At 44.4% G+C, this 23,239-nt stretch overlaps 1 protein-coding gene across 4 annotated transcripts in view; it reads right to left on the bottom strand.

Annotated features, from left to right (window-relative positions):
- TSPAN4 (tetraspanin 4) overlaps positions 1–23,239 on the bottom strand; it is a 405,186-nt gene that overhangs the window by 26,876 nt on the left and 355,071 nt on the right. For 3 of the 4 annotated variants that reach the window (XM_071761611.1, XM_071761610.1, XM_071761609.1), the window contains one exon: positions 18,013–18,087. The exons of the other annotated variant lie outside the window; for it this stretch is intronic. In XM_071761611.1, coding sequence (XP_071617712.1) covers positions 18,013–18,087 — 75 coding nt within the window. The remainder of the gene's footprint in view (positions 1–18,012; positions 18,088–23,239) is intronic. 4 annotated transcript variants of the gene reach the window in all.

The raw sequence follows: 23,239 nt of genomic DNA, 5'->3' as shown, positions 1-23,239 counted from the left end.
AACCAGGCAATTTAAGAAGAGTTTTTAGAAGACAGAGGTTTTAGAAGAAGAGTTTTTAAAGAAGATAAAATTATCTTCTAAAAGTTGGGCAAGAAGATTCAAGCTAAACTCAAGAACAAGGAAATAGTAAGTTCTGTATTTTCTTCTTATTTATAGAGACATTGTAAGGATGGAATGCAGTAAAATTCCACCCTCTGAAAGAGGAGGGAATAAACAAGAAGATGCCAAAGCAAGTAAAACACAACAGTGAAGTCCACATATTTGTTATCAAGTTTAGCCCTCATCATGCTGAATCCTCTGGTTCTGGCTGAGGAGATGCTGAAAATCTATAAAGATTATGATTATATTTTGATTTATATTTAAGAATTTAGGACATGGATAGTCCAAGCTTTACCAAGTAGATAGTTTTTAAATAAATGGTACTCAAGTACACTTCCCAGAGGCCTGTTTAATCTGCTCCTAACAACAAGAAGCTCCTTGATGCTGTGTAGCCATCTCCCTTCAGTGCAACTTGCCAGACAGAAATATATTCTTTTTCAAGCTGCAGATAGCAGTATTATTTACTGTACTTTATTTCTCATACCATTATTGCCCTTGTAGAGCAATTACTATTTCTGGCCACTCATTCTGAGCAATGTGATTTTTAAAAAAAAATCCTTTCACATATTAAATGACTTCCCTGAAACTCCCCCAAAGCCCACAGCTCCTGATGTGGTGCAGAGCAGTGGGGAAAGGGAAAGGCAGGTGATGCACAAGCAGAAGTCTCTGCATCTTCTCACCTTTTGCACCCCAGCAATGGGAAGGGGTATGAAAAGAGGGGTATGAAAGAGAATTACAACTGAAAAAAATTGAAGAATTAATTAAAAATTAGGAATATTTTGTGCAACTTTAATAGAAAAGAGAAAACGGGTGCTCTGTCTGCTAGAAGCTCTGTGACTTCAGAGAGGTTATTTCTAAGCTCACCCAAAAGAGAATTTATTTAATGACTACCTCACTGCTAAGACACATTTCACTTGGCTCAGAACAACTACTCCCATCCCTTTGGGCTGTGTGGGCATTTCTGTGACTTTCTTTAAAAAGCCAGATGTAATGCATTTTAAATAAACCTGCTACTGCCTTTTTTAGATCTAAATGAAAAGCAAAGTAAGCACCTCTCAAATGGTCCCAAATACCACTGGGAAGTTGATGGGGGTGATGCTGAAACATTTCCATGCACCTGGCTGGGCCATGATGAGGAACAAAGTGCACACCCAGTGCATTCAGTTTTACATCCAACTCCTCTGCAATAGGATTGCCTGCTTAATATGTGAAAATGAAAAATTAATGGGGAAAAACTGGCAAGGTTCAAAGCCTGGACTGTTTTAAAAAACAAACAAACAAACAACATTTTCAGACAGTGTTTATGCCACCATGTATGAGCTGGGATTATAAAGTTCTGGCACTGCCACTTTCATTCTATTACAATGAATGCCATTATGAAGTTGTCAGACTAGTAATATAAAAAGCTAATAATGTGGTTTCTCCAGGTCAATTCAGTGCAGGGATTCTGATGTTAACACTGCTTCCCATTACTGTCTTCATAATTTCTCATTCTTACCATATCTAAAACAAAAAAAAGAGGGGATTTCGGATTCTTTACAAATCAATTTGGAATTCCAAGTGAAAGCTGTGCAGCATTTGTGGCTCCAGACTTGTAGTTGTGATAAGCTTCTCCTTCCTTCCTCCTACCAAACAAAATATATAAAGAGATTTTAACACAATTAATTGCAGTACTCAGTGCCCATGAATTTCTAAGTTTGTGTAAATCATTTGACTGAAAAGCAAAACAAGGATTTCTTGCTGCCAGGGTTACAGGCTTCAGGAGCAAGGACTAGTGGAAAATAAATAAAGAATCTTCCCCATCACTCCCATCCCTGGGAGCCAGCTTTTAATTGCATTCAGTCCTGGTTGGGGCCAGGATAAAGGGGATTTTCTGTCTTGTCCTTTTGCTCTCAGCTCAGTCTCTTGTAAGCAGCTGCACTGCTGAAATTCACAGCAAGTTTCTCAGACAGTGTCTGCTTCTAGGACTGATCCCACTCCATGGTTATAGTTCCAGCCAGAGCCTGGTGTGCAGAGCCAAGGACACTGCTCAGCTCTGAGGAACATTTTACCCTCCAGGAGGAATAAAGAGGTCCCACCTGCAGCCTCCTTTGGGGAGGAAGGGACAAGAGAGATGCCAGAACTGACCAAACAGAGGATTCCATCCCATACACCTCATCCTCAGGAGAAATTGCAGGCATCACCAGGGTCAAGCCAGCTTCCAGCTTCCTGCCCTTCCTGCCTTTCCTGCTTCCCTTTCTTCACCCCTTCCCTGGTTGCTTCAGCATCCTGGGAGGATTCCATCCCTTCCTCTGCCTCTGCTCCTGATCCATCCCAGCCTGAATCTCTGTGTTCCTGCCTCCAGCTCCCAACTGCTGCTGACCCCAGGATTCCAGCCTGGACTGTCCCAGGGCTGCCCTGCAGCCTCAGTGGGGATGGGAGAGTTATTGGGGGAGAGGGGGAGGAACCTGGCATCAATTTTCCTGTAGATTTGGATAGATTTAGTCATTTTTCCTATTTCTCATTCCTGTTTCATTAAAGCTGTGTAGTTCAGTTTCCAACCCATCAGTCTCTCTCCCTTATTCTCTCTCCTTTCTTTATCAGGGAGGGGAGGGGGATTCATAGAGAGAGAGCAGCTGTTATTGGGTTTAATTGCCAGGACAGTGTTAAACCCTGACACATTCATTTGCCCTCACAGCTGGACTGACTGCACTGGTTGGGACACAGGGACAGCCAGAGCTGCCAGGAGCATCCATTTGCTGCAGAAATGTTGTGTCATGTTTAGCAATAAATAAACAGTAATAATAAACAACAGTCCCAGCTTTGAGGAGCAACCAGGTCACAGCCCCTCCCTCAATTCTTTCATCAGCATCTCCCAGCTGCAGCCCAGACAGGACACAGGAGGAACCTGAGTGGGGAACTGGCCCTAAAGTCGAGGTGGAGAAAGAGGAACAAAGAGATCTGGGCCCAGGAAGGAGGAAAATAGCTTTATATTCAGGAAAAATCCACCCAGCCACACTTCCAAATTCCACAGCCCCTCCTGTATGTTCTGAGGTAGCCCAGACCTGGGGAGGGATATTGGTCCATCCAGAAAGCAAGGAATATTCCCCAACTTTTTCTGTGAGTTAGAGGGTGGAAGGACCTCATTTCCCACTTTATAAAATGCACTTCACCTTTCATTCCCCACTCACTTTCCTAAAAATCTGCTGAGATAAAAGACTCTTTGGATCCATTCTAAATCATCTCAGATTGGGTGAGCAAGGGAAAGACACCCAAAGCAAGTTCTTATAGTGCAGGATGTAGTCAACTGTCTTAAATCTCATTTCTATTTATTTTTATTTATTTCCTTATTTATTTTTATTTTTATTTATATATATTTATAAATACATTTATTTATATATTAAATAAATAATAATTAATAAATAAATTAATATTAATACGTTAATATATTAATAGAAGAAATAATGAATATATTAAATAAATAAATTTATTTATATATTCATTAAATATATTTATTTATTTTTATATATTTATTTATTTTTATTTTATTTATTCTTTTAGCATTAATTTTTCTCCTTATCAGATTCCACCACCACCACTTAAAGAGCACTTAGAAACTGCATAAGAACCTCTGCAAAGTGCCAAATTCTTGCCTGCTGAGCTCCAATAGCTCTGCTCACCCAGAACACAACCTGGCTGCATGCAACCCAAAATTCCCACTGACCAATTGTTTCAAGGGCAGGAGGGGAAGTGAGGTGGAGACATCTTGGAAGGTTGGAATAACCAGAATATTGCAAACTTTCAGAGATCAGGAACTCCATCCCCTTCCTTCATGTTATTTAAACTGATATTGTTGAGCTGAACAAGGCAAACAGTCTGAGGAGAAAAAGAACAATTGTGTGACTAAAAAAAGACACTTCAAAGGATTTTATGCCCTCAGTCCCCGAAAGTGTCACTTTTCACAAAAATCTATACAGAGCAGGAATTTTTAACCCAGCTCTGATAAACTAATCTCCTCCAGAAAGGTCCAGATGGCAAAAACTTGAAAAAGAGTGACAGTGGAGTCCTTGAATTTATTATGCTATTAAAGAAAATAAAGAGGAGATTAATGAGCTGTATCAACTTCAAACATAAAAGCCAAGAGCAGGAAAGCTGTTACTGGGTGACCCTTACAGGCTGTAACTCCATGGCATGAGACCAGAAAACACTCTGTGAAACACATGAAAAATATTGTCCTGCTCTTTCACATTGGAATTGTTTCAAGGGAGCACACAGATGGGGCTCATTTCTCCCCCTCTAAACCTGCCTCCCAGCATCACCCCCTGACCAGGATGTGGCAGGGACCACATCCAGACAAATCCACCCCAGGAGATGCCACAGGCTCCATCCCAGCTTCACAGGGACACCCAGCTGTCCCAGGGACACAGCAATCCCAGCTCCAGCTCTGCAATGGGGGGATGGAGCAGCAGAGATGCTTTTTGCCTTTCACATCTCCTCAGAGAGCTCCACAGGGATGCTGAGGGCTCTGTGGTGTCTCAGGAGTGTGCTAGGAGCTGCCTCTGGATCAGAACTTGAGGAATCCAGAATCTGGCTCCTATGGAATCTTCGTGGTCCCCCCCAAACATGGAAGCAAAAAGTCAGAGTCTCCATTTTACCACGCACAGCACGAGCTGAGCCTTACAGGATGAATGCAAAGCCATAATCATAACCAATAGCCAATAAACAAGCACGTGGAAAAGTAACATTAAATCCTCAAAAGAACAGCTCCATGTGGAATGAGGTCTCTCATTGCTTCCCCCTTAGCAGTTTGATACCAAGCACATTCCAGGAATCCAAAATAAGCATTCAAAAATGTTATTTCAACCAATAGTTGGAAAAGCACTCATTCCAATAAGTATCACTGAGAAAAACCTTTAACTCACATATTCACCATTAACTCCAATATTCTCCTTTTTTTAGATCTCTGCAAACCCATGGCATGTACCAGTGGGAGGATTTTGCCTTTGGGAAGTTACTCCCATTACATGCTTTCAACAAATCATTATAAAGCAAAAAAACCACCAAAAGCCTGGCAGACACAGATTTGAGATAGACCCAATTGCTGTTATTTCTGAAGAACCTGCAGCAGATCCCCCAAACCAATACCCAGGATGAGAAACCCCCCACTGAAACTGGAGTGGAACAGGTACACATTTCATTCCATATTTACATGGTTTGTATCTTTCAGGCCAGGCAGCACCTGGGCTGGGTTTTTTTGCCAGCACAGTGATCAGAAATAGCAAAACCAAGCAAGACAAGAGAGGACTCAGTCCCACCAGAGGATGGTGAGAAGCCCCTGAGCAGTGGGGGAGAGCAAACCCCTCAGCATGGGCAGGCAGTCCCTGGGAGGAAAAACTGCTCCTGGAAACCATTTCCAAACATGTGCAGGACAAGAAGATGATTTGGAGTAGCCAGAAAGGGAAAAGATGCTTCAATGAGCTGACAGCTTTCCACAACATGGTAACCAGCTCTGCAGGTGAGGGGAGACAGGGTGCCCCAAAAGTTGAGGATGCTCCCTTCCTGGAAGTTGTCAAGGCCAGGTGGGAAAGGGCTTTGAGCCGGTGGGAACTGTCCCTGCCCATGGACAAGGGCTGGGAACTTGATGATCTTCAGGGTCCCTCCCACCCCAACCCATTCCACCAGGGCAGTTACTTTGCATCTGCTGTGGCTTTTGAAACCTGGAGCTCTGCAGGGAAGCACCCTGGAGTCTTGGTGACCATGAAGTTCACCATGAGCCAGAAGTGAATTTTTTTTTTTTTAGCAGAGAAGGCCAAGTGGTATCCTCAGCTGTGTTAGGAGGAGCACTGCTGGTGTGTCCCTGGATGTGATCCTTCTACAAACTACTTGTGTGTGTCCAAATCTGGGCTGCTCAGCCCAAGAAAGGCAAGGACTGACTGCAGGGAGTCCTGCCCTGGGCTAAAAAGGGGATTTGGTTGGACCAACTTTCATACCAAGAGAGATGGGACTCCTCAGCCTCAGAGAAAAGATGCTCCAGAGGGGTTCTTATCACTGTGTTTAAATAACTGATGGGAGGAAAAATCAGTCTTGGGCCTTTAGCACCTCAACGATTTCTCTCCTGGGCCTGAGATCACCAGGCATTGCCTGGGCACAAATTAAAAGCAGGACACAGAATCTGAACACAATAAAAAACATTTTTATGGTGAGGGTGGTCAAACACACATTGCCCAGAGAGACTGAGGAGTCTGCATCTGTGGATTTATTCAGAACCCAGGTGGACAGAGTCCTGGGCAGCCTGCCCTGGCTGCTCCTCATTGAGGAGATGGTTGGACATCATCATGGCAAGAAGTCCTTTCTAACCTGGATAATTCTGGGATTCTGTATCATAGGAAGGGTGCTGGGCAGTCATGGAGAAGACAGATGGTGAAGTTACCACAGTAGAAATGAGGGGAAAAAATATTCATGGGAATCTAGATTTCATTAATTTAATTTCTCTTTGAAATGCTTGATTTTTAAGCCAATTTCTTCGCAGGCAGCAGCAGGAACTCACCCATTCTGCACTGCAAGATTAACAGATGCAAGAGAAGGAAACTCAGGCCAACTGAACACAAGCAAGAGAGCAGCTGCCATGCAGTGGAATCTACTACAGCACTACACCCAGGTGAGCATCCATGGGGAAATGGGCAGGAGATCTCAAAAATCCTAAAATTAAGGGTAACAGCTTGGCTCCATGCAGGACAACACTCAGCTCCCCCTGGCTTCCCCAGGGCCAGGAAGTGGTAACTTGTGTATTCCATACCCAGGTCACACATCCACAAGGATCCATACAATGATGCAAACCTGATATTGTACCCATGACTGTATAATGTACATAATGTACATTTTAACAGCTTAAAATAGATGTGGCAAAACTGTGACATCCAGCAGCAGAGCCACTCCAGTGCCCAAGTCATCTGTTGTCTGATCATCTGACAGGGAAGCTGGCACATGAAGAGAGCTGAAAAAGTTATCACAGGCAATCAGAGAAGCAATCCTCTTCTGTAATTAAAACAGTCATTATGGAAGAGCTGCATCTCCCATTTCAACATAAATCAGTGTCACAGGCAGCACAAGCTGGGTACCCATGGGAAGCCACAGCAGGAGACTGGACAGCCACCAGCAGTGGAGGTGGCAGAGGGGACATTCAGTAAATACCCCTCTGATCTCAGCCCACTTCAAGGTATGAAACACATCCTCCTCCTGCTTTCTTCACAGTCCCCAAAAGAAAATCACTCCCTTTTTTCCCCAAGCCACCTGACCTTGAAAAAAACCCATTGCTTTTTTGTTTGAACAAACTCAGCTGCTTTTCTGCCAACCACAATGCACTCCCTGTGCCCTGGGAAAGAGAAGGACCTGAAAGGAATCTGCAGGATGCTCTTGTGTATCAGTGTCTTGAACAGAGAATAATGTTGATTCTCTTCACAGATTTTAAATATCCCTTCAATGACTTCCATTCATTCCAATCTTATTGCAACTCCTTTGGTCCTGGATTTTCAAAAGAAAAACTAAATGTCAAAAAAAAAAAAAACATGTCTAGGAATAGACATTTAGGGGTTTTGGTTTTTTTGAGAAAGCTGTCTAAAAAACTAAATCTAACACCTAGTTTTGAATTAATTTTTTTCTCTTATTCATGACTTTCCACTTCCATTATTCCATAGGGAAAGACTTTTCAGTTGTGTCGTTAACACCTTCAGATGCCCTTCTGAATCTCTTCTATTTTGCTTCATTTACATAATATACAAATTTGTAACATGCAATTCAAGTTGGGCTTCAATGTGCCCTTCAAGGCAAACTCTGAAAAGGTCTCCTAAATGCTGAGGTCAGGACTTTGGCACCAGAGGCAGCACCATCACCCAGCTGAAGATGATGCCACCTATTTTTCTACTTGCCCATGGTTCAGAGTAGCAAGGGGAGAGGGCAACAAACATCAGGCAGAGCAACAAAATCCTTGGCTTGTGGCAGCAAAATGCAAAACGTGGCAGGCAAGCAAATCAAAGCACATATTGCTCTATAATAATTCAATCATCTGCTGCAGAAAAACCTCCTTAAGAAAGGGTATCAAAGAGAGTCAGTAGCAAGAGGGAAAATGGAAGTAGATGAAGGGGTCTCGGCAAGAACTGAACCTACACAAGAATTTCCCATTCTCAAGGATCTGCCCTTCAATTTTCAATTTACAGAAACAGAAGAGGGGCTGCAAAATAACTGCACTCCAACAAAGTGAATTAAATTGGTTCAAACACTCTTTGTCCAGACCTTCATGGCTGATGCTGGCACGTGTTACACTGCCAGCATCCACCTCCCCAGAGGCACTGGGAGTTTCAAGCAGGAAATGTCTGAACTCAAATTGTAAAATAAAGGTTTTCTCTGCTTTCTGTTAAGGTATCTTTCTTTACACAACATCTGCTTTTCCAGCTCAGTCATTTCCAACTATTCAGGGAGTCCAAGATCCCAAACTATTAAAAATAATTAATCCTCATTAAAGATTAGTCCTTATGACTGATGTACCTGGTTGCTGGTTTATTAGCACCGATAGTAAATCACCACTGATTAAATTGGTTATGTAAATTTGGGAATATATTTCAAAAGTTACAGCAGGTGGTGTCTGGAACAGTCCCTGAACCTCCCTCCTACACCTGAACTTCACAGCAAGGACTCACCAGGAAATTCTCAGCCAGGAGGATCACATCATCTGGCAGCACAGCAACATTTCCAAGGAGAAGCTACACACCCCACCCTAAAACAACTCAGAATGTCTTAGTTTGGAGATGCTGATGAACAAATCCATCTTTCCTGTTTCCAACTAGGAGTAATTTTGTGTATACCCATTGCTGAGTTAAAGAAAGGGAGCTGCAAGCTGGAGGTTATACCTAATAAAGTGTTCTACCCACATTAGTCCTTAATTGCAGCTGACAAAAACATAAGGCAAGGTCTGGATGCTATTGGCCTGCTTAGAGTCTGATAACACAAAAAGTTATCTGCCCTTGTCTTTTTGTACATGGAAAAATGTTAAATGTTTGGTTTCCTGTCACTTTCTAATGTTTTCTGAAATACATTGTGACACATCAAGAATGTTCCCAGACTGAATAAAGAATGTGCTGTCTTTTCCAATATCCTACCTCAGCCATTTCTTTGCATACATGTTGCCTGTATTTAAGAGTCCCAAGCTTCCTTAGTTATTTCAGCACCTTTCTAAAGTATTCTTTTCCCTTCCTGCTCTTCTTCTCCTCCTCAAATAAAATTTTGTAACCCATGCACCAGCAGTTCACAGAGAGGCAAAACTAAAGGGCAATCACAGCTGAAAGTGGTGCTGATGGGGGTACAAACTGGTGCTGATCAGGGATACAAAATGGTGTTGATGGGAATACAAACTAGTGTTGATCAGGGTACAAACTGGTGCTGATCAAGGGTACAAACTGGTGCTGATCAGGGTACAAACTGGTGTTGATCAGGGTACAAACTGGTGCTGATCAGAGGTACAAACTGGTGCTGATCAAGGGTACAAACTGGTGCTGATCAGGGTACAAACTGGTGCTGCTCAGGGGTAGACAGAGCTCACCTGAGCTCTCAGCACATGCACTTGGTCCCTGATCCATCTGGGTGCTGAAAATGCTTCTTATTTGGCCACAAAGGAGTGACAGAAACCTTGTGTTCTGGAATAGCAAGATTCCTTCCTTCAGACATGAGAGCATGAAGTGCTTCCCAGCAGACACTGCTCCATCAGGAATTACCCTTCACCATCTCTTCTCCCAGCCAGGAAAAGCAAAGCTGATCAGTTTATCCCTGGTAAAATGCTTTAAGATGCCAGGACAAAAACCCTAGAATCATAGAATGGGCTGGGTTGGAAGGGACCTCAGGGATCATCAAGTCCAACCCTTGCTCCACTCCCCCCGTGGTTCCCAGCCCATGGCACTGAGTGCCACATCCAGGCTCTTTTGAAATATCTCCAGGGATGGAGAATCCACCCCTTCCCTGGGCAGCCCATTCCAATGGCTGAGCACCCTCTCTGCAAAGAATCCTTTCCTAATATCCAACCTAAACCTCCCCTGGCAGAGCTGAAGGAAAAAATTCTTTAGTCCATGCCCTCTTGTCCCACTGATACCTGCCCAACCCCCCCCTGGCTCCAACCTCCTTTCAGGGAGTTGGAGAGAGTGATGAGGTCTCCCCTGAGCCTCCTCTTCTCCAGCCTCAACACCCCCAGCTCCCTCAGCCCTTCCTCCCAGGACTTGTGCTGGATCCCTTCCCAGCCTCCTTGCTCTTCTCTGGACCTGCTCCAGCACCTCAATCTCCTTCCTGAGCTGAGGGGCCCAGAACTGGACACAGGACTCAAGCTGTGGCCTCCCCAGGGCTGAGCACAGGGGCAATGTAGCTGTGCAGTGTATTTAGTAACCCCCATCACTGTGTTCTTCAGTTTCCTTCAGAGGGCTGCCTGAAGACCCCTTGTATGGTACCTCCTGTGAAACCTGAAACTGGAGGCACAGGAAACAAATCCCACTGAGAGTGCTCCCACCACCCAGCCACATCCTGATGTGCTCCTGGGATTCTGCAGAAACCCCCAGTTAGGGATTGCAAAGCAAGGAGAAGGCAGCCCAGCTACATCTCCTCCTGCTGTAGCCTGCCTGACCCATTGCCACATGTGTGCCAGGAGGCCCTGAGATGAATTTAGGCATGTCAGGAAAATAAAAGAGAGAGCTGGCTGGCTTGGAGCCAGGCATAATGGTACCAGCAGCTCTGGGCAGCTCTAGGAACCCATCTCTCAGTCTGCCAGGCTGGAGGCAGGGACTGGATTTCCCCATGGGAAGAACTATTCCAAACTGTGCACCAGGACAACATGCAGACTCTGGTACTTGGTGCCATGTGAATAAACCTCCCTCCTGCCTAAGATGTGGCACCAACACCCATCTTCATTTCTGAACTCAGACAAAGCAGGGAGGGCCCTGGGGTGAGGAGCTGCCAGGCTGCTGCCTTCCCTCATCTTTACAGGGAGTGTTTGTGTCAGGCATGGAGCTTCACTGCAGGAACTCTGATTTTCCTTCCCCAGCACCCACCCCCATCCTCACATTTTATTCAAGGAATCTCCTAAGCCTTGATCAGCCCCTGATCAGGAGTTCCCAGGGGGCACATAATGCATTTTATCTGCAGTTACAGCTCCTGTAACACCTGGTCCTGAGCATGGATTCTGTTCCACACCACTGCTATCCTCCAGCAAGCCTGGGAACAGCACTTTGGAGGTGCACTGGCAATGAAATCCTCCTTTGGCAAACAAATTAGGGAAACTGTCAGGATTTTCTTGGCTGTGTTTACTTTTTGCAGCCCCACAGGCAAATAAATTTCATTCCCCTCACCTCCTCCTGGCTAAAAAAATGTTAACATGATTTGCTGGAGTTCAAGATAGTAAATGGAAACCTGTTCAGAGCAAACAGAAAAAAATAAAGAGAAATATTTCAAAGCCATCATTAAGTAGTTTTCACTAAATTCCCTATGGAGTGAAAGACGTGATTCATCTTTACAACCTCCAAATTTTTTCACTGCTGTTGGTATTTCCCTAGGAATATTTAAAGAAAATACACAAAAGGTGCATTTCGCCTTTGGTAGACTTCAGTGTATGGTTAAGCCAGGCACATGGATTTAAGAATACACTTCTGTTATCTGCTGAACAGGGACAGACTTGCACATGTGCTTCAATGCTTTGCTCAACAGACTAATAAAAAAAATTGGTTATAATTAAATCCTTGTGATGAAATCTCTGCAGCTCCCTATTGTGTGACACTGGTACTGAAATGCTAATAAAAGTAGTTAAAGTTAAGCTTCTCACACCAACTATAATGAACCCCAAAGACACTTCTGCCCCTCCTGACTGTATATTGCTGTTTATGTCACATTCAAGAAATAAACCAGTTAACCAGGGGTAAGGCCTCCCCCTCCCAGAGCAGTAATCCCAGGGCACTGGGATCCAGGTGACAGTCTGTGGATTCCTCCAAACCCAGCTGCAAGGCTACTCCTGCTTACCTGAGAAGCAGCTTTTACCCCTTCCAGCACTTGTGCAGAACCCAACTTCAGCCCTGCTGGAGAGCTGAACCACACCAGCAGCTCTGGTAAAAACTAAACCACTCCTATCCACACAAATTTTGCTCTGGAATTCTCCCAGCCCTCTCTCAGTCCATGTTTCCTGGGGCTAAGGAGGATACAGACACCCAGTACTTCCACCACCACTCCCAAGTTCCAGCAATAAGGAGTTTTACAGCATGTGAGTGATGCAGTGACCCCCCTGGTAGCTGCACAGCTTTTCCACATCCTGTAGTTTCCCAGTAACACAAGACCATCTGTAAGCTGCATAACAATTTGAATGATGTGGTTCTTTCACTTTAGCCTCCATTCCTCCAGTTTTTAAAAGATTTAACACCTCCTCTGGGTGTGCCTTGGACAGCCCTGCGTGCCAGGCTGCTTGGAACACCACTGAGCTCTGCCAAAACATAGGGAGCTGTCACCTTTCTGGACAAAAGCTGAAGGAGAACACCAGTTTCTGCAGGAGGTTTGCACCCAATTTTCCCTATGAACAGTTCCTTCAGTTTGGTGGTGAGCCCTTTCCATCCTCACATCATTTCTGTGAGCAACTGCTCCTGAGGGTAAGCCAGCAGGTCCAGGGAAGGGATTCTGCCCCTGTGCTCAGCCCTGGGGAGGCCACAGCTTGAGTCCTGTGTCCAGTTCTGGGCCCCTCAGCTCAGGAAGGAGATTGAGGTGCTGGAGCAGGTCCAGAGAAGAGCAAGGAGGCTGGGAAGGGATCCAGCACAAGTCCTGTGAGGAAGGGCTGAGGGAGCTGGGGGTGTTGAGGCTGGAGAAGAGGAGGCTCAGGGGAGACCTCATCACTCTCTCCAACTCCCTGAAAGGAGGTTGGAGCCAGGGGGGGGTTGGGCTCTGCTCCCAGGCAACTCTCAGCAAGACAAGAGGGCACAAGAGGTCTCAAGTTGTGCCAGGGGAGGTTTAGGTTGGACATGAGAAAGAATTTCTTTCTGGAGAGGGTGCTCAGGCATTGGAATGGGCTGCCCAGGGAAGGGGTGGATTCTCCATCCCTGGAGATATTTCAAAAGAGCCTGGATGTGGCACTCAGTGCCATGGGCTGGGAACCACGGGGGGAGTGGAGCAAGGGTTGGACTTGGTGATCTCTGAGGTCCCTTCCAACCCAGCCCATTCTATGATTCTGTGATTCTGTGATTCTATAGCTGGAAAGGACCAGGGAAAATCTCAGTCAGTAATTACAATAATTTGTAAAATGTTTTGAGAAACAAAGCAGGAAATGCCTCAATCTGAAGCCCATCTTTTTTTAAGTGAGCAGGAAAAGCTGTGGAGGAACTCATTATAAATGACTGTGAAAGAAAAAGCAAGAGGATTTCCACTCATCTCATGAAAAACAGAAGTAGCCTTTTTTTTTTTTTTTTTTCTTCTTTTCCCCAGTTCTCTACCACTCTGTGGACCATTTGCAACAGAGCTGTGCAGGCATGGAATTAAGGCTGTAATTTTCACAGGGCCCCTAAGTGAGTTAATAACCTTTATAGAAAATTCTGGTCTTCACTCTGGAGTTGTCAATAGCAGTAACTGCTCACATAATCAAATACCATAGTCAGTGATCCTACAGGGCTTTTTTTCCTTAAACTGCCTTAGGTTGCTCAGTTTGATACTTCAAGAAGAAAAAAAGCACATCATGATGGTTTAGTTAATGTTGTTCTGTTTGTGGGAATTAAAATAATTATGCCCATAAATCAGAAAAAAACACAGACGTGAAAAAACAATACTAGTGAAAAAAACCCCCCATGTATCACAGCTGCAAAAATAATGAGGACTTTTTCTCCCTGTGCCTTCAGGAGAATCATCACGGTAAAAATAAATACAAATGCTAAATCAGAAGGATTTAGAGTTAGAATTTGTTCTAGCAGTTCTTTACAAGCCAGGACTGGTCCAAGCCCATGCATTTGAGTAGCATCATTTATATTCTAACGTGGTCCAATCTGTGGTTGATAAATGGGAGTGAGTATCCAGCCTCTGACAGGACAGGTGCTGCTTTCCCTGGATCACAGTATAGAGAACCCAATCAATATTCCATGGATCTCTTATAAATACATGCAGAGAAATCACCAACACAGAAATTACCAACTTACAGAAATGTCCACTACTGCACTGTATTAATTAAATAAAAATAAAACACATTAAACAGAGTATTCAAGCCAAGCACAGGACTCCAGCAATCTCACTGGTGGTTTGACTGCTTCAAATGGGGGCATAAATTTAGCCTGAAAAAAACCAGTGTGCTCCAAGTGTTACCAACCTGTCTTCATTCTCATCATCATGAAGTTCATCCAAAAAACACATCTCTTGGACTGGTATTTCTGCCTTCAGGTGCCCACTTTGAGCTGAAGACAGCCTACAAACCAGACACTGCTGCATGGGGAACAGCCAGGACAAAATAAAAATGCTCTACATTTTTAGGAAGGTAGGAATGTATTTCCTCACCCTATTCCCACATAGCTCAGCTCCCACTTCTGCAGAACTCCAGGGATTCAGAGTTTGCAATAAAATGAGCCAGGACATTCAGAGGGAACAAGGGTAAAGTGAACAACTTAGAGGGGATAATGAACAAGGGGTGAGCTTGGGCTCTGCCCCTTTGCCTTCCCATCCTTTGGATTCCTGAGCTTCCTCCAAGTCCCTCTCTCTTTACAACATCAGCTCTGAGGAAGAGTTCTCAAGTCCAGGGGAGCATTTATCTCCTAAGATCACTCAGAAAAGGGAAGATGATGTTCCAGGGCATGGGAGCAAGCTGGCTGCTTAAAAGCTCAGAGAGTCTGGTGCCAAGGCACCAGGAATGGGGGGCAGAGGCAATCTGGGGGCTTCTCCAAAGCTGATGAATGAGAATGGATGAGTCCTTGGGTGCCAGCAGCCTGTCCTGCCCACTTCCCCAGCTGCACCCTTCCCCAGCAGAAGAACAAAAGTGCTATGCCAAAAATCTATTTGTGAGTGGCTGTAAAGAACTTTGTCTTGCTGCTTTCACTAATAATTACCAAGCTACCAAAGCAGCAGTCCCAGCAATGGGTACAGACAGCTTGGGAGCCCATGCCCTGTGTCCACCTGGATGCTCACTCACCCTCTGGCTGAGATTCCAGCCCCAGCACCACCTTCCTGCTGTGCCCATTCCAGAGCAGAAGGCACAAAATGGGCACCACTCACTGGTGGCAAACCCACTGCAACCCCCAGTCCTGCTGGGAACACAGCTCAGCCTCTCCCTCAGCCCAAACACCAAGAGCTCTGTACTGAGAATTGGCCCCAGCTGCCCACAGAGGCTCCTCAGCTCCTGCCTCTGGACCTCAACAGAGGAATAACCCTGCCCTGCTTCAGGGAAAATGTACTGAGTGAATCTGCAGCAAGGAACTAAGTGTCCACTCCAAAGTCCTTCCTCTTGACAAAGAAGGAAGGCAGGAAGTTCTCAAACCAGAAAAAAAGGAAATAACAATGGACCCCCCCCTTTTATCCTGGGAATAGTTTTGCATGTATGTGCATTCTTAAAAGCCAGATGGTCAACAGGTACCTGAAAAAAAATGATGCTTTTTAATATATAATTGAATTAAATATACAGGAGCCATCAAAGTCTTAATCTGCAGAATCCTTTTTTGCTTTTGCACACTAAATTTATGTTACTTCCTTCTGATGTACAAGTGTTAGCACAGACTGTTCCATCCCTGATTTTCCAAGGTGCTGCATTAAGTGATTTAGTGTGCTGGACTTTCCTGGGTTACCTCCTTTCCCATGGCAGTCTGTATGGCAATACCCTTCTGCACATCAGGAAAGCCAGCACACAAATTCTATGGATGCTTTACAAAAATACTGGTTTGATGCTGCTAAAACCATGGATTTAAAGTCATACAGGAACGTTAAGAGATTCAAATTTGGTCATCCACAACACACAGATTACAGCAATTTCTGGAGTCAGGAAAACTGCACTTGAGCTGAAGCCATATTGTAGAACTGTAGAATATTGTAGAATTGTAGATATTGTAGACTCAGTTTTTGATCTTAAAGACAACTGCATCAACCTCCATTACATGACTCAGAGGGAAGTGAAATTTCCTGATCCCTATATTAAGAAGAAATGAAAAGCACTGCAAACCAACAGAGCAAATGAAGCCTTCTTGGCACTTTTGCATTATTTTTACTTCTGAAGAAGGAAGACCAGCATTCTCTGCTAACATAGCAGTGCTGATTGCTTTATGAATAAAAATGTTCCATTAGGTGCTTTTCTTTCCTCCATACCTACACATTTCTATCAGCTTCAAGACCAGCCAACAACAGGAAATTCAAAAGAAACCTCTTTTAAACCTACTTAATATTTTCAAGTTAATTCTTCTGAGCTCAGGACAGGTTTTAGTGTGTTGTTATTTAGAAACTGCTATAAATTCTCTTAGGATCTCTTAAGCAGAGGATCTCTTTCCTTTCCCAGACTCCACCAGAGCAGCCTGCACAATCCCTCTTCATGACTGTTCTCTGCCACCTTTACAGTGCTTGTAATTGTTTCTGTTACTCTTCAGTGAAATAAAGTAACCTAAATTCAATACTCAATTCACAGTGAGGGGAGTCCTTCAATTTATCCAGTGACATGCTAATATTTTTCCAGCTGCCAAGTGCTGTATGTGGGGTTTGGAGGCCCAGAGCATACTAAGTAGATGCCTTCATTAAGTTGTCATGAATGACATGGGGAGATCCTTCTCCCAAGAGGTCACAAGTAATTCAGAATCCAATAATGCATACAAGTAATTTTAAATTGCTTATTCTACTTGAATTACCTTGCAAGTTAATTCCACGTTCAGGTACAGCATGCTGCTGTATCCTGGCTCTTTTCAGTCCTTCACAAGTGCACCTGACAATCACTCATATTATTCATTAATTCAGAGCCTTTCTAGAAAGTCTTGTTGAAATCTTAGCCCCTGCTCATCTATGTTATTGCTGAACATCCTGAATACAACCAGGCCTACTGTTAATCACTTTATTTTCATCTTTCAGGTTGTTAATTTTTATTTATTTATTGCTATTTTGTCTTTCTAGTCCAGAAGAAGATGCTTATTGCTCTCGCACCTGGTGACTTAATTCAGGGAAAAATTTCCCCACCTACCCTGCTATTTTCAAGCTTCCCCAGTCTTCAGCTAAGAGAGGCAGATTACACACAACTACTCCTTTGTTTTGGACTTAGTCATGTAATATTTTTTTTTTTTTTTTTATAAAAGATAAAGGTAATTCAGACCTTTATGCAGACAGGCAATCTTGCCCTTACAACAGAAACACCAAGTAAGCACAGGAACAAAAGGTCAAACACAAGTCAAATTTGAGCCCCCAAACAGAAGACAGAGACTTTTATACATTTACTTCAGCTTTCCACTAGAATCCAAGTACAGATGTACTGCAAGAAAAAAACTTGAAAAGACAATTTTGTGCTTTTGGCTGTGCTGAGGAGACTTCCTTTGTAACAGCATTAATGTGGCTCCGAAAATAAACAGATTTTTTAAAATTCTATTCATTCTGATGGGTGTCTCTTCCTACATCTTCTTAGTAAGGCCCATTTGCTTTTCTTTTTTGCTGGGTGGGTTGGTTTTTTTGTGTGTGTGTGTGTGTTCAAATTTTTTTCAATGGCAGATGCACTTGGCAGTATCTGTGACCTTGAGTTGTAGACACGAGCAAGCAAGACAGCTCAGTCCTGCCAGGCTGTTTATGCATTCCAAGAGACCTCCTTCTGACAGGGTTGTCTCAAGGAAGACAGAAGCACAGTGTGCATACTAAGCTGGCTGCTTCATGATTTATTTATGGGGGAAAAAAAGGGCAGAAAAATTTACTGAAGGGAAAAGAAAAATGAAGATTCTGACTTACCTTGTCAGTATAGACGAAGAACAGAATCACAACAGTGAGCTCCAACAGAAATATAATTAACAGCATGATAAAAAACTGCCAAGAGAAGAAGGGACAGGGGAAAAAACAAAAAGCAAAACTCATCAGCATCTCTTCCAGCTTCTCCTGGCTGCACAGTAAGTACATCCTGATCATACAGAGCGGGGAGTGGGAGTCACACAGGCAGCAAGATGCAAAACTGCTGTGTTGCCACAGAGCAGAGAGCATGCAACATGCAGCAACTGAAAAACGGGTAAAGGAACAGTCAGGGCACACATAAGGATCATTTAGAGCACTAATTTTCAACAGACCAGCACAAAACCCCACTAAGATCTGTCCCCCCAGCAGGCCAATGCTCTGTTTGACCCTTGAGGACTCTTCCCGGGTTAGGTTTGCTTTCCTGTTTTTCCCCAGCAGATCTTTCCAGTTCCCAAAACACTGGTGAAATCCACAGCTCAGAGTTCTCATTGCAAAAGAAGCTCCACAAACCACAAGGTCACAGCTCCCTCCAAAGGGAACTGGGGGAGAAGTGAAAGGCACAGCAAAAAGCTCACACACCAGGTCAGCTCCACAGGCAGCTTTGGGAAGCTGAACAAATCAGCCACAGGTTTCAGCTGAAAGGGGCTGATTAGTACTGAAGTCATCAAAGCAAAATCAATCCCTTTCTTTTCCTCCTCACAGGCCATTGGGCTGTCTACAGCCCAGCAGGAGGAAACTCAGAGAAGTGGATAAACAAACTTTTGACACAAGGACATGAGAAGTTTCCTTTCCCCGTCTACTCTGCTCTGCTCAGACCCCACCTGGAGTTCTGTGTCCAGTTCTGGAGAACCCAACATCAGAAGGACACAGAGCTCCTGGAATGTGTCCAGAGGAGCCACTGAAATGCTCAGAGGGCTGAGCAGCTCCCTGGGAAGCCAGGCTGAGGGATTGGGGTTGTTCAGCCTGGAGAAGAGGAGGCTCCCAGGTGAGCTCAGAGCAACCTCCCAATATCTGAAGGGGCTACAAGAAAGCTGGGGGAGGGCTTTGTGCATGGGGGGGTAGGGAGAGGACAAGGGAAATGGGTTAAAACTGGAAGAGGGGAGATTGAGGTGGGACATGGGGAAGAAATTCTTTAATTTGAGGGTGCTGAGCCCCTGTCCCAGGCTGCCCAGGGAAGCTGTGGCTGCCCCATCCCTGGCAGTGTCTCAGCCCAGGTTGGATGGGGCTTGGAGCACCCTGGGCTGTGGGAGGGGTCCCTGACCATGCAGGGGGTTGGGACTGGATGAGCTTTAAGGTCCCTTCCAACCATTCCATGATCCTATCATTTCAAGCAGTTTCACTAAAGCCCTGAGCTCAATTTATCAACTTCCAAGAGACCAAAATGGCAATGCCAGACACTTGCCAAAACCCATTTCCCATGATTTTGGTTAGGATGCTGCCTGGGTCTGCAGCCCAGCTCTGCTGCAGCAGTGACCCAGAGGTTCCATGGGCTTTAGAACAAGTCCTGTCAGAGTATTAATGAAACTGAGATGGGTAAAGGAGAGAGAGCAACTCTGGAAACTTTTTAGGCTCAGATAAGGGTCCTGCTCCCTAAAACACAAACTCTGTATGTACAGCTGGAATTCTAACAGTGAGCAACACTGGCTTTATTGAAATCCTATCCCCAAGAGAAGAACCAGTTACCCTCTCTTTAGCTTCAGTCCCAAGGCTGCAAATCTCTTCATGTTTAGTAGCTATCAGGACTTACCAGAGCTGCTTCACTGCCTGCCAAAACCAAACCTTGGGACCCATGGATTTCTGTGACTGAATGAAGGTCAAGTAGGGAAAATACCCTTCTCCTCTAGGACAATCTTGCTGCCTACAGAATTCCTTCCATTTTGCCCCACAAGTCTTAAAGTTTACTTCTAAATCTTCATCACCTGCCTGGCCCTAATACTGGATCCTATTACTGCCCAGTTTTGCACCACAGAACTCATTCACTCTTGCAATCCCTATCATTACCATCCAACACTGACCTTCTGGCCAGATTCCCAAACCTGCCTCCATGTAGCTTCCTTATTTTTTACCTTTATGATTTATGCATAATTTAACTGGAGCAGGACAAAGCACATCACTCTTTGCAAAGATGCCTACACACATTTTTTTGGTTGTGTGGTACTTTTTAGCCCATCCATAGTGCATTTCCAAAATGCATACACAAATACCACTGTCTCCCTCTGAAATTCACTGGCATAAACCTGGACTTCAGAAGGGAAAGCCCAGGACAAAGGAAGGACTCAGACCCATGGCAAGCAGTAATAAGAATTTCCTATACCACAGAATTTCATCAGATTATAATTTTGCCAAAGGTTATTTATTTATGTTTAGATATTTTGAGCTTGTTTCTGTCTAAAGGATAAAAGAACTTCAAGACCAGCACTTCAGTTACTTCTAAGAATGAAGCAGGACCAAGGATGTTATTCTGCTCAGGTAAAATTTGTGGTGGCTTAAATTGAATTTTTCTCCTGGTCCAATGTTTAGAGCAGGGCCCTGCTCCCCTTCAGACATGTCAGAAACAACTCCCTGTGGATGCTGTTTCCTTCTAGGACAAGGTTTATTATTTACATTCCAAGTGTATGGAAACCTGGTGTCCACATATTTGTGCTGTACCAACCAAACACACACAAAATTCCTTCCTGCACAAATATTGGTTTTTTTACCAGGGACTGTGATTTCCTGGATCAAAATGAAGTTCCTATTTGCAAAAAATTCACATCAGAGCATATCCACATGCCCTTTCTGGCAGCTCCTCCAAATGTCCTGTTTCTCATTTAACAGAAGATAACACTGCAATTAGGCTGATTGGCTCAGCTGGGACAGTGGAGCTCACAGAAAGCAGCTAATTGTGCCATTTGGACACCTCCAAGAAAATAAAAATTGAGAACTAACTTTGCTTTGGGATATTTATTTATCATTTGGACATACTACAGATGATGAGAAAAAAAGAAAACCTGTCATTACTACTAGGGAAACGTGGAATAAGTACTTGTGAAAGGCCATTGCAGCCCCCAGGACAGCCAGACACCTTCTGCTCTCATCACATAAAGATGACAAAGGCAGAGTTGAGATTCAGACAATTTGGGTTTGTTTCACAGCCCTCCCACAACCTCCCAGTGCAACCTATGCAAGGCACTTAGTTTCACTTTGCTGCAGCTCCCCATCTGCATAATGAGGATAATTACCCTTCCCATTTGTCTTATCTAGTTAGATGGGAGGCTCCACTGGTCAGGGACCTCCTCTTCCCAGGAGTTTCCTACAGAACAATTTCCCTGATCTCGTGGGCTGCCTGCAGGAGAAGCAAATAACATAATCCATCATGATTTCTAGAGCTGAGATCTTTAACCTGGTGTCCTGTTTTGGGCCAGGATAAAGGGGATTTTCTGCCTTGTCCTTTTGCTCTCAGCTCAGTCTCTTGTAAGCAGCTGCACTGCTGAAATTCACAGCAAGTTTCTCAGACAGTGTCTGCTTCTAGGACTGATCCCACTCCATGGTTATAGTTCCAGCCAGAGCCTGGGGTGCAGAGCCAAGGACACTGCTCAGCTCTGAGGAACATTTTACCCTCCAGGAGGAATAAAGAGGTCCCACCTGCAGCCTCCTTTGGGGAGGAAGGGACAAGAGAGATGCCAGAACTGACCAAACAGAGGATTCCATCCCATACACCTCATCCTCAGGAGAAATTGCAGGGATCACCAGGGTCAAGCCAGCTTCCAGCTTCCTGCCCTTCCTGCCTTTCCTGCTTCCCTTTCTTCACCCCTTCCCTGGTTGCTTCAGCATCCTGGGAGGATTCCATCCCTTCCTCTGCCTCTGCTCCTGATCCATCCCAGCCTGAATCTCTGTGTTCCTGCCTCCAGCTCCCAACTGCTGCTGACCCCAGGATTCCAGCCTGGACTGTCCCAGGGCTGCCCTGCAGCCTCAGTGGGGATGGGAGAGTTATTGGGGGAGAGGGGGAGGAACCTGGCATCAATTTTCCTGTAGATTTGGATAGATTTAGTCATTTTTCCTATTTCTCATTCCTGTTTCATTAAAGCTGTGTAGTTCAGTTTCCAACCTATCAGTCTCTCTCTCTTTTCTTTATAAGGGCAGAGAGAGAGATTAATAGAGAGAGAGCAGCTGTTACTGGGTTTAATTGCCAGGCCAGTGTTAAACCCTGACACCTGGACAAGCCACAGACCTTTTTCAGTGCAAGCATCCAAATGGAGAGCTCTGCTAAACAGCCATGGAAGGCAGAGTATTCAGGCAATTTAATCCTCAAACACAGATCTTAAGCAACAAACCTAAAAAACAACTTTTAAGCAGACACATAAGGATCAGCTAGGTCACCATTGGAGCATGAGGAAATACTTATTTAGGCATCAAGTTCTTTGCCCAAGAGCACTGGAACATGCAGGTGTCCAGGCAGCACCTGCCTGCAGTCAGAAGTGACATCTCCAGGATGTCAGAATTAATGATTTGCAGTCATTAACTGATTGTGTGGTGAGTGATCTCCTGCAAGGACCTGTCCTCAGCTGCAGAGCATTTGCAGTGCTGGGGGGTTCAGAGCACTCAGGCCACAAGTTTTGCTAAAATCCAGGAAGGTGCTGGATGTGGACAGAAGATCTACAACATATTTCCAAAGGGGAAAGGAGCAAAAACACATTCCTGATTTGATTTCAACAGAGATTTGCAGTACAGCCTGATGATCCTGTAAAGCAGGATCAAATACCTATGAAAAAAATCAATTTAAGTCCATAAACTAACTTTCTCCAGACAGATGTTCAGCTTCTGACCTCTGTCACCTGTTCAGGACAGTGACAAAACCCATCACAACAAAGCTGCCATTTTCTAATTACAGCTGAGCTTGTAGCACAGACTTGAGCATCAATAGAAGAAATGTGAATCTTACTAAAGCAAAAAAGAACAGTTTGGCTGCTTCACTCAATTTGCATCTACATTCAGATGCAAGATCATATGCACCAGGTTGTTTATTTATTTCAAGAAATGCTGGTTGCTGATTTCCCCAGGGAAATACAATGATGGCAAAGTTTATCTTCACTTTTTGGGGGAAGCAAATAAGACTCAGCAAATATCCACCACTCTTTGTCCACTGAGATCTTAGAATGACAGCTGCACAACTTGCTCCATTTGTGTATTTCTGCAGAATTCATGGGATGGCTGAGCTTTCAGGTTCTCTTTGCACCCTATTTTAGGTTTT

The sequence above is a fragment of the Heliangelus exortis genome, chromosome 18 (assembly GCF_036169615.1).
Source record: "Heliangelus exortis chromosome 18, bHelExo1.hap1, whole genome shotgun sequence".
Lineage (NCBI taxonomy): Eukaryota > Metazoa > Chordata > Aves > Apodiformes > Trochilidae > Heliangelus > Heliangelus exortis.
The sequence above is the reverse complement of the archived record's forward strand: the minus strand, read 5'-3'. Positions and strand labels throughout refer to the sequence as shown.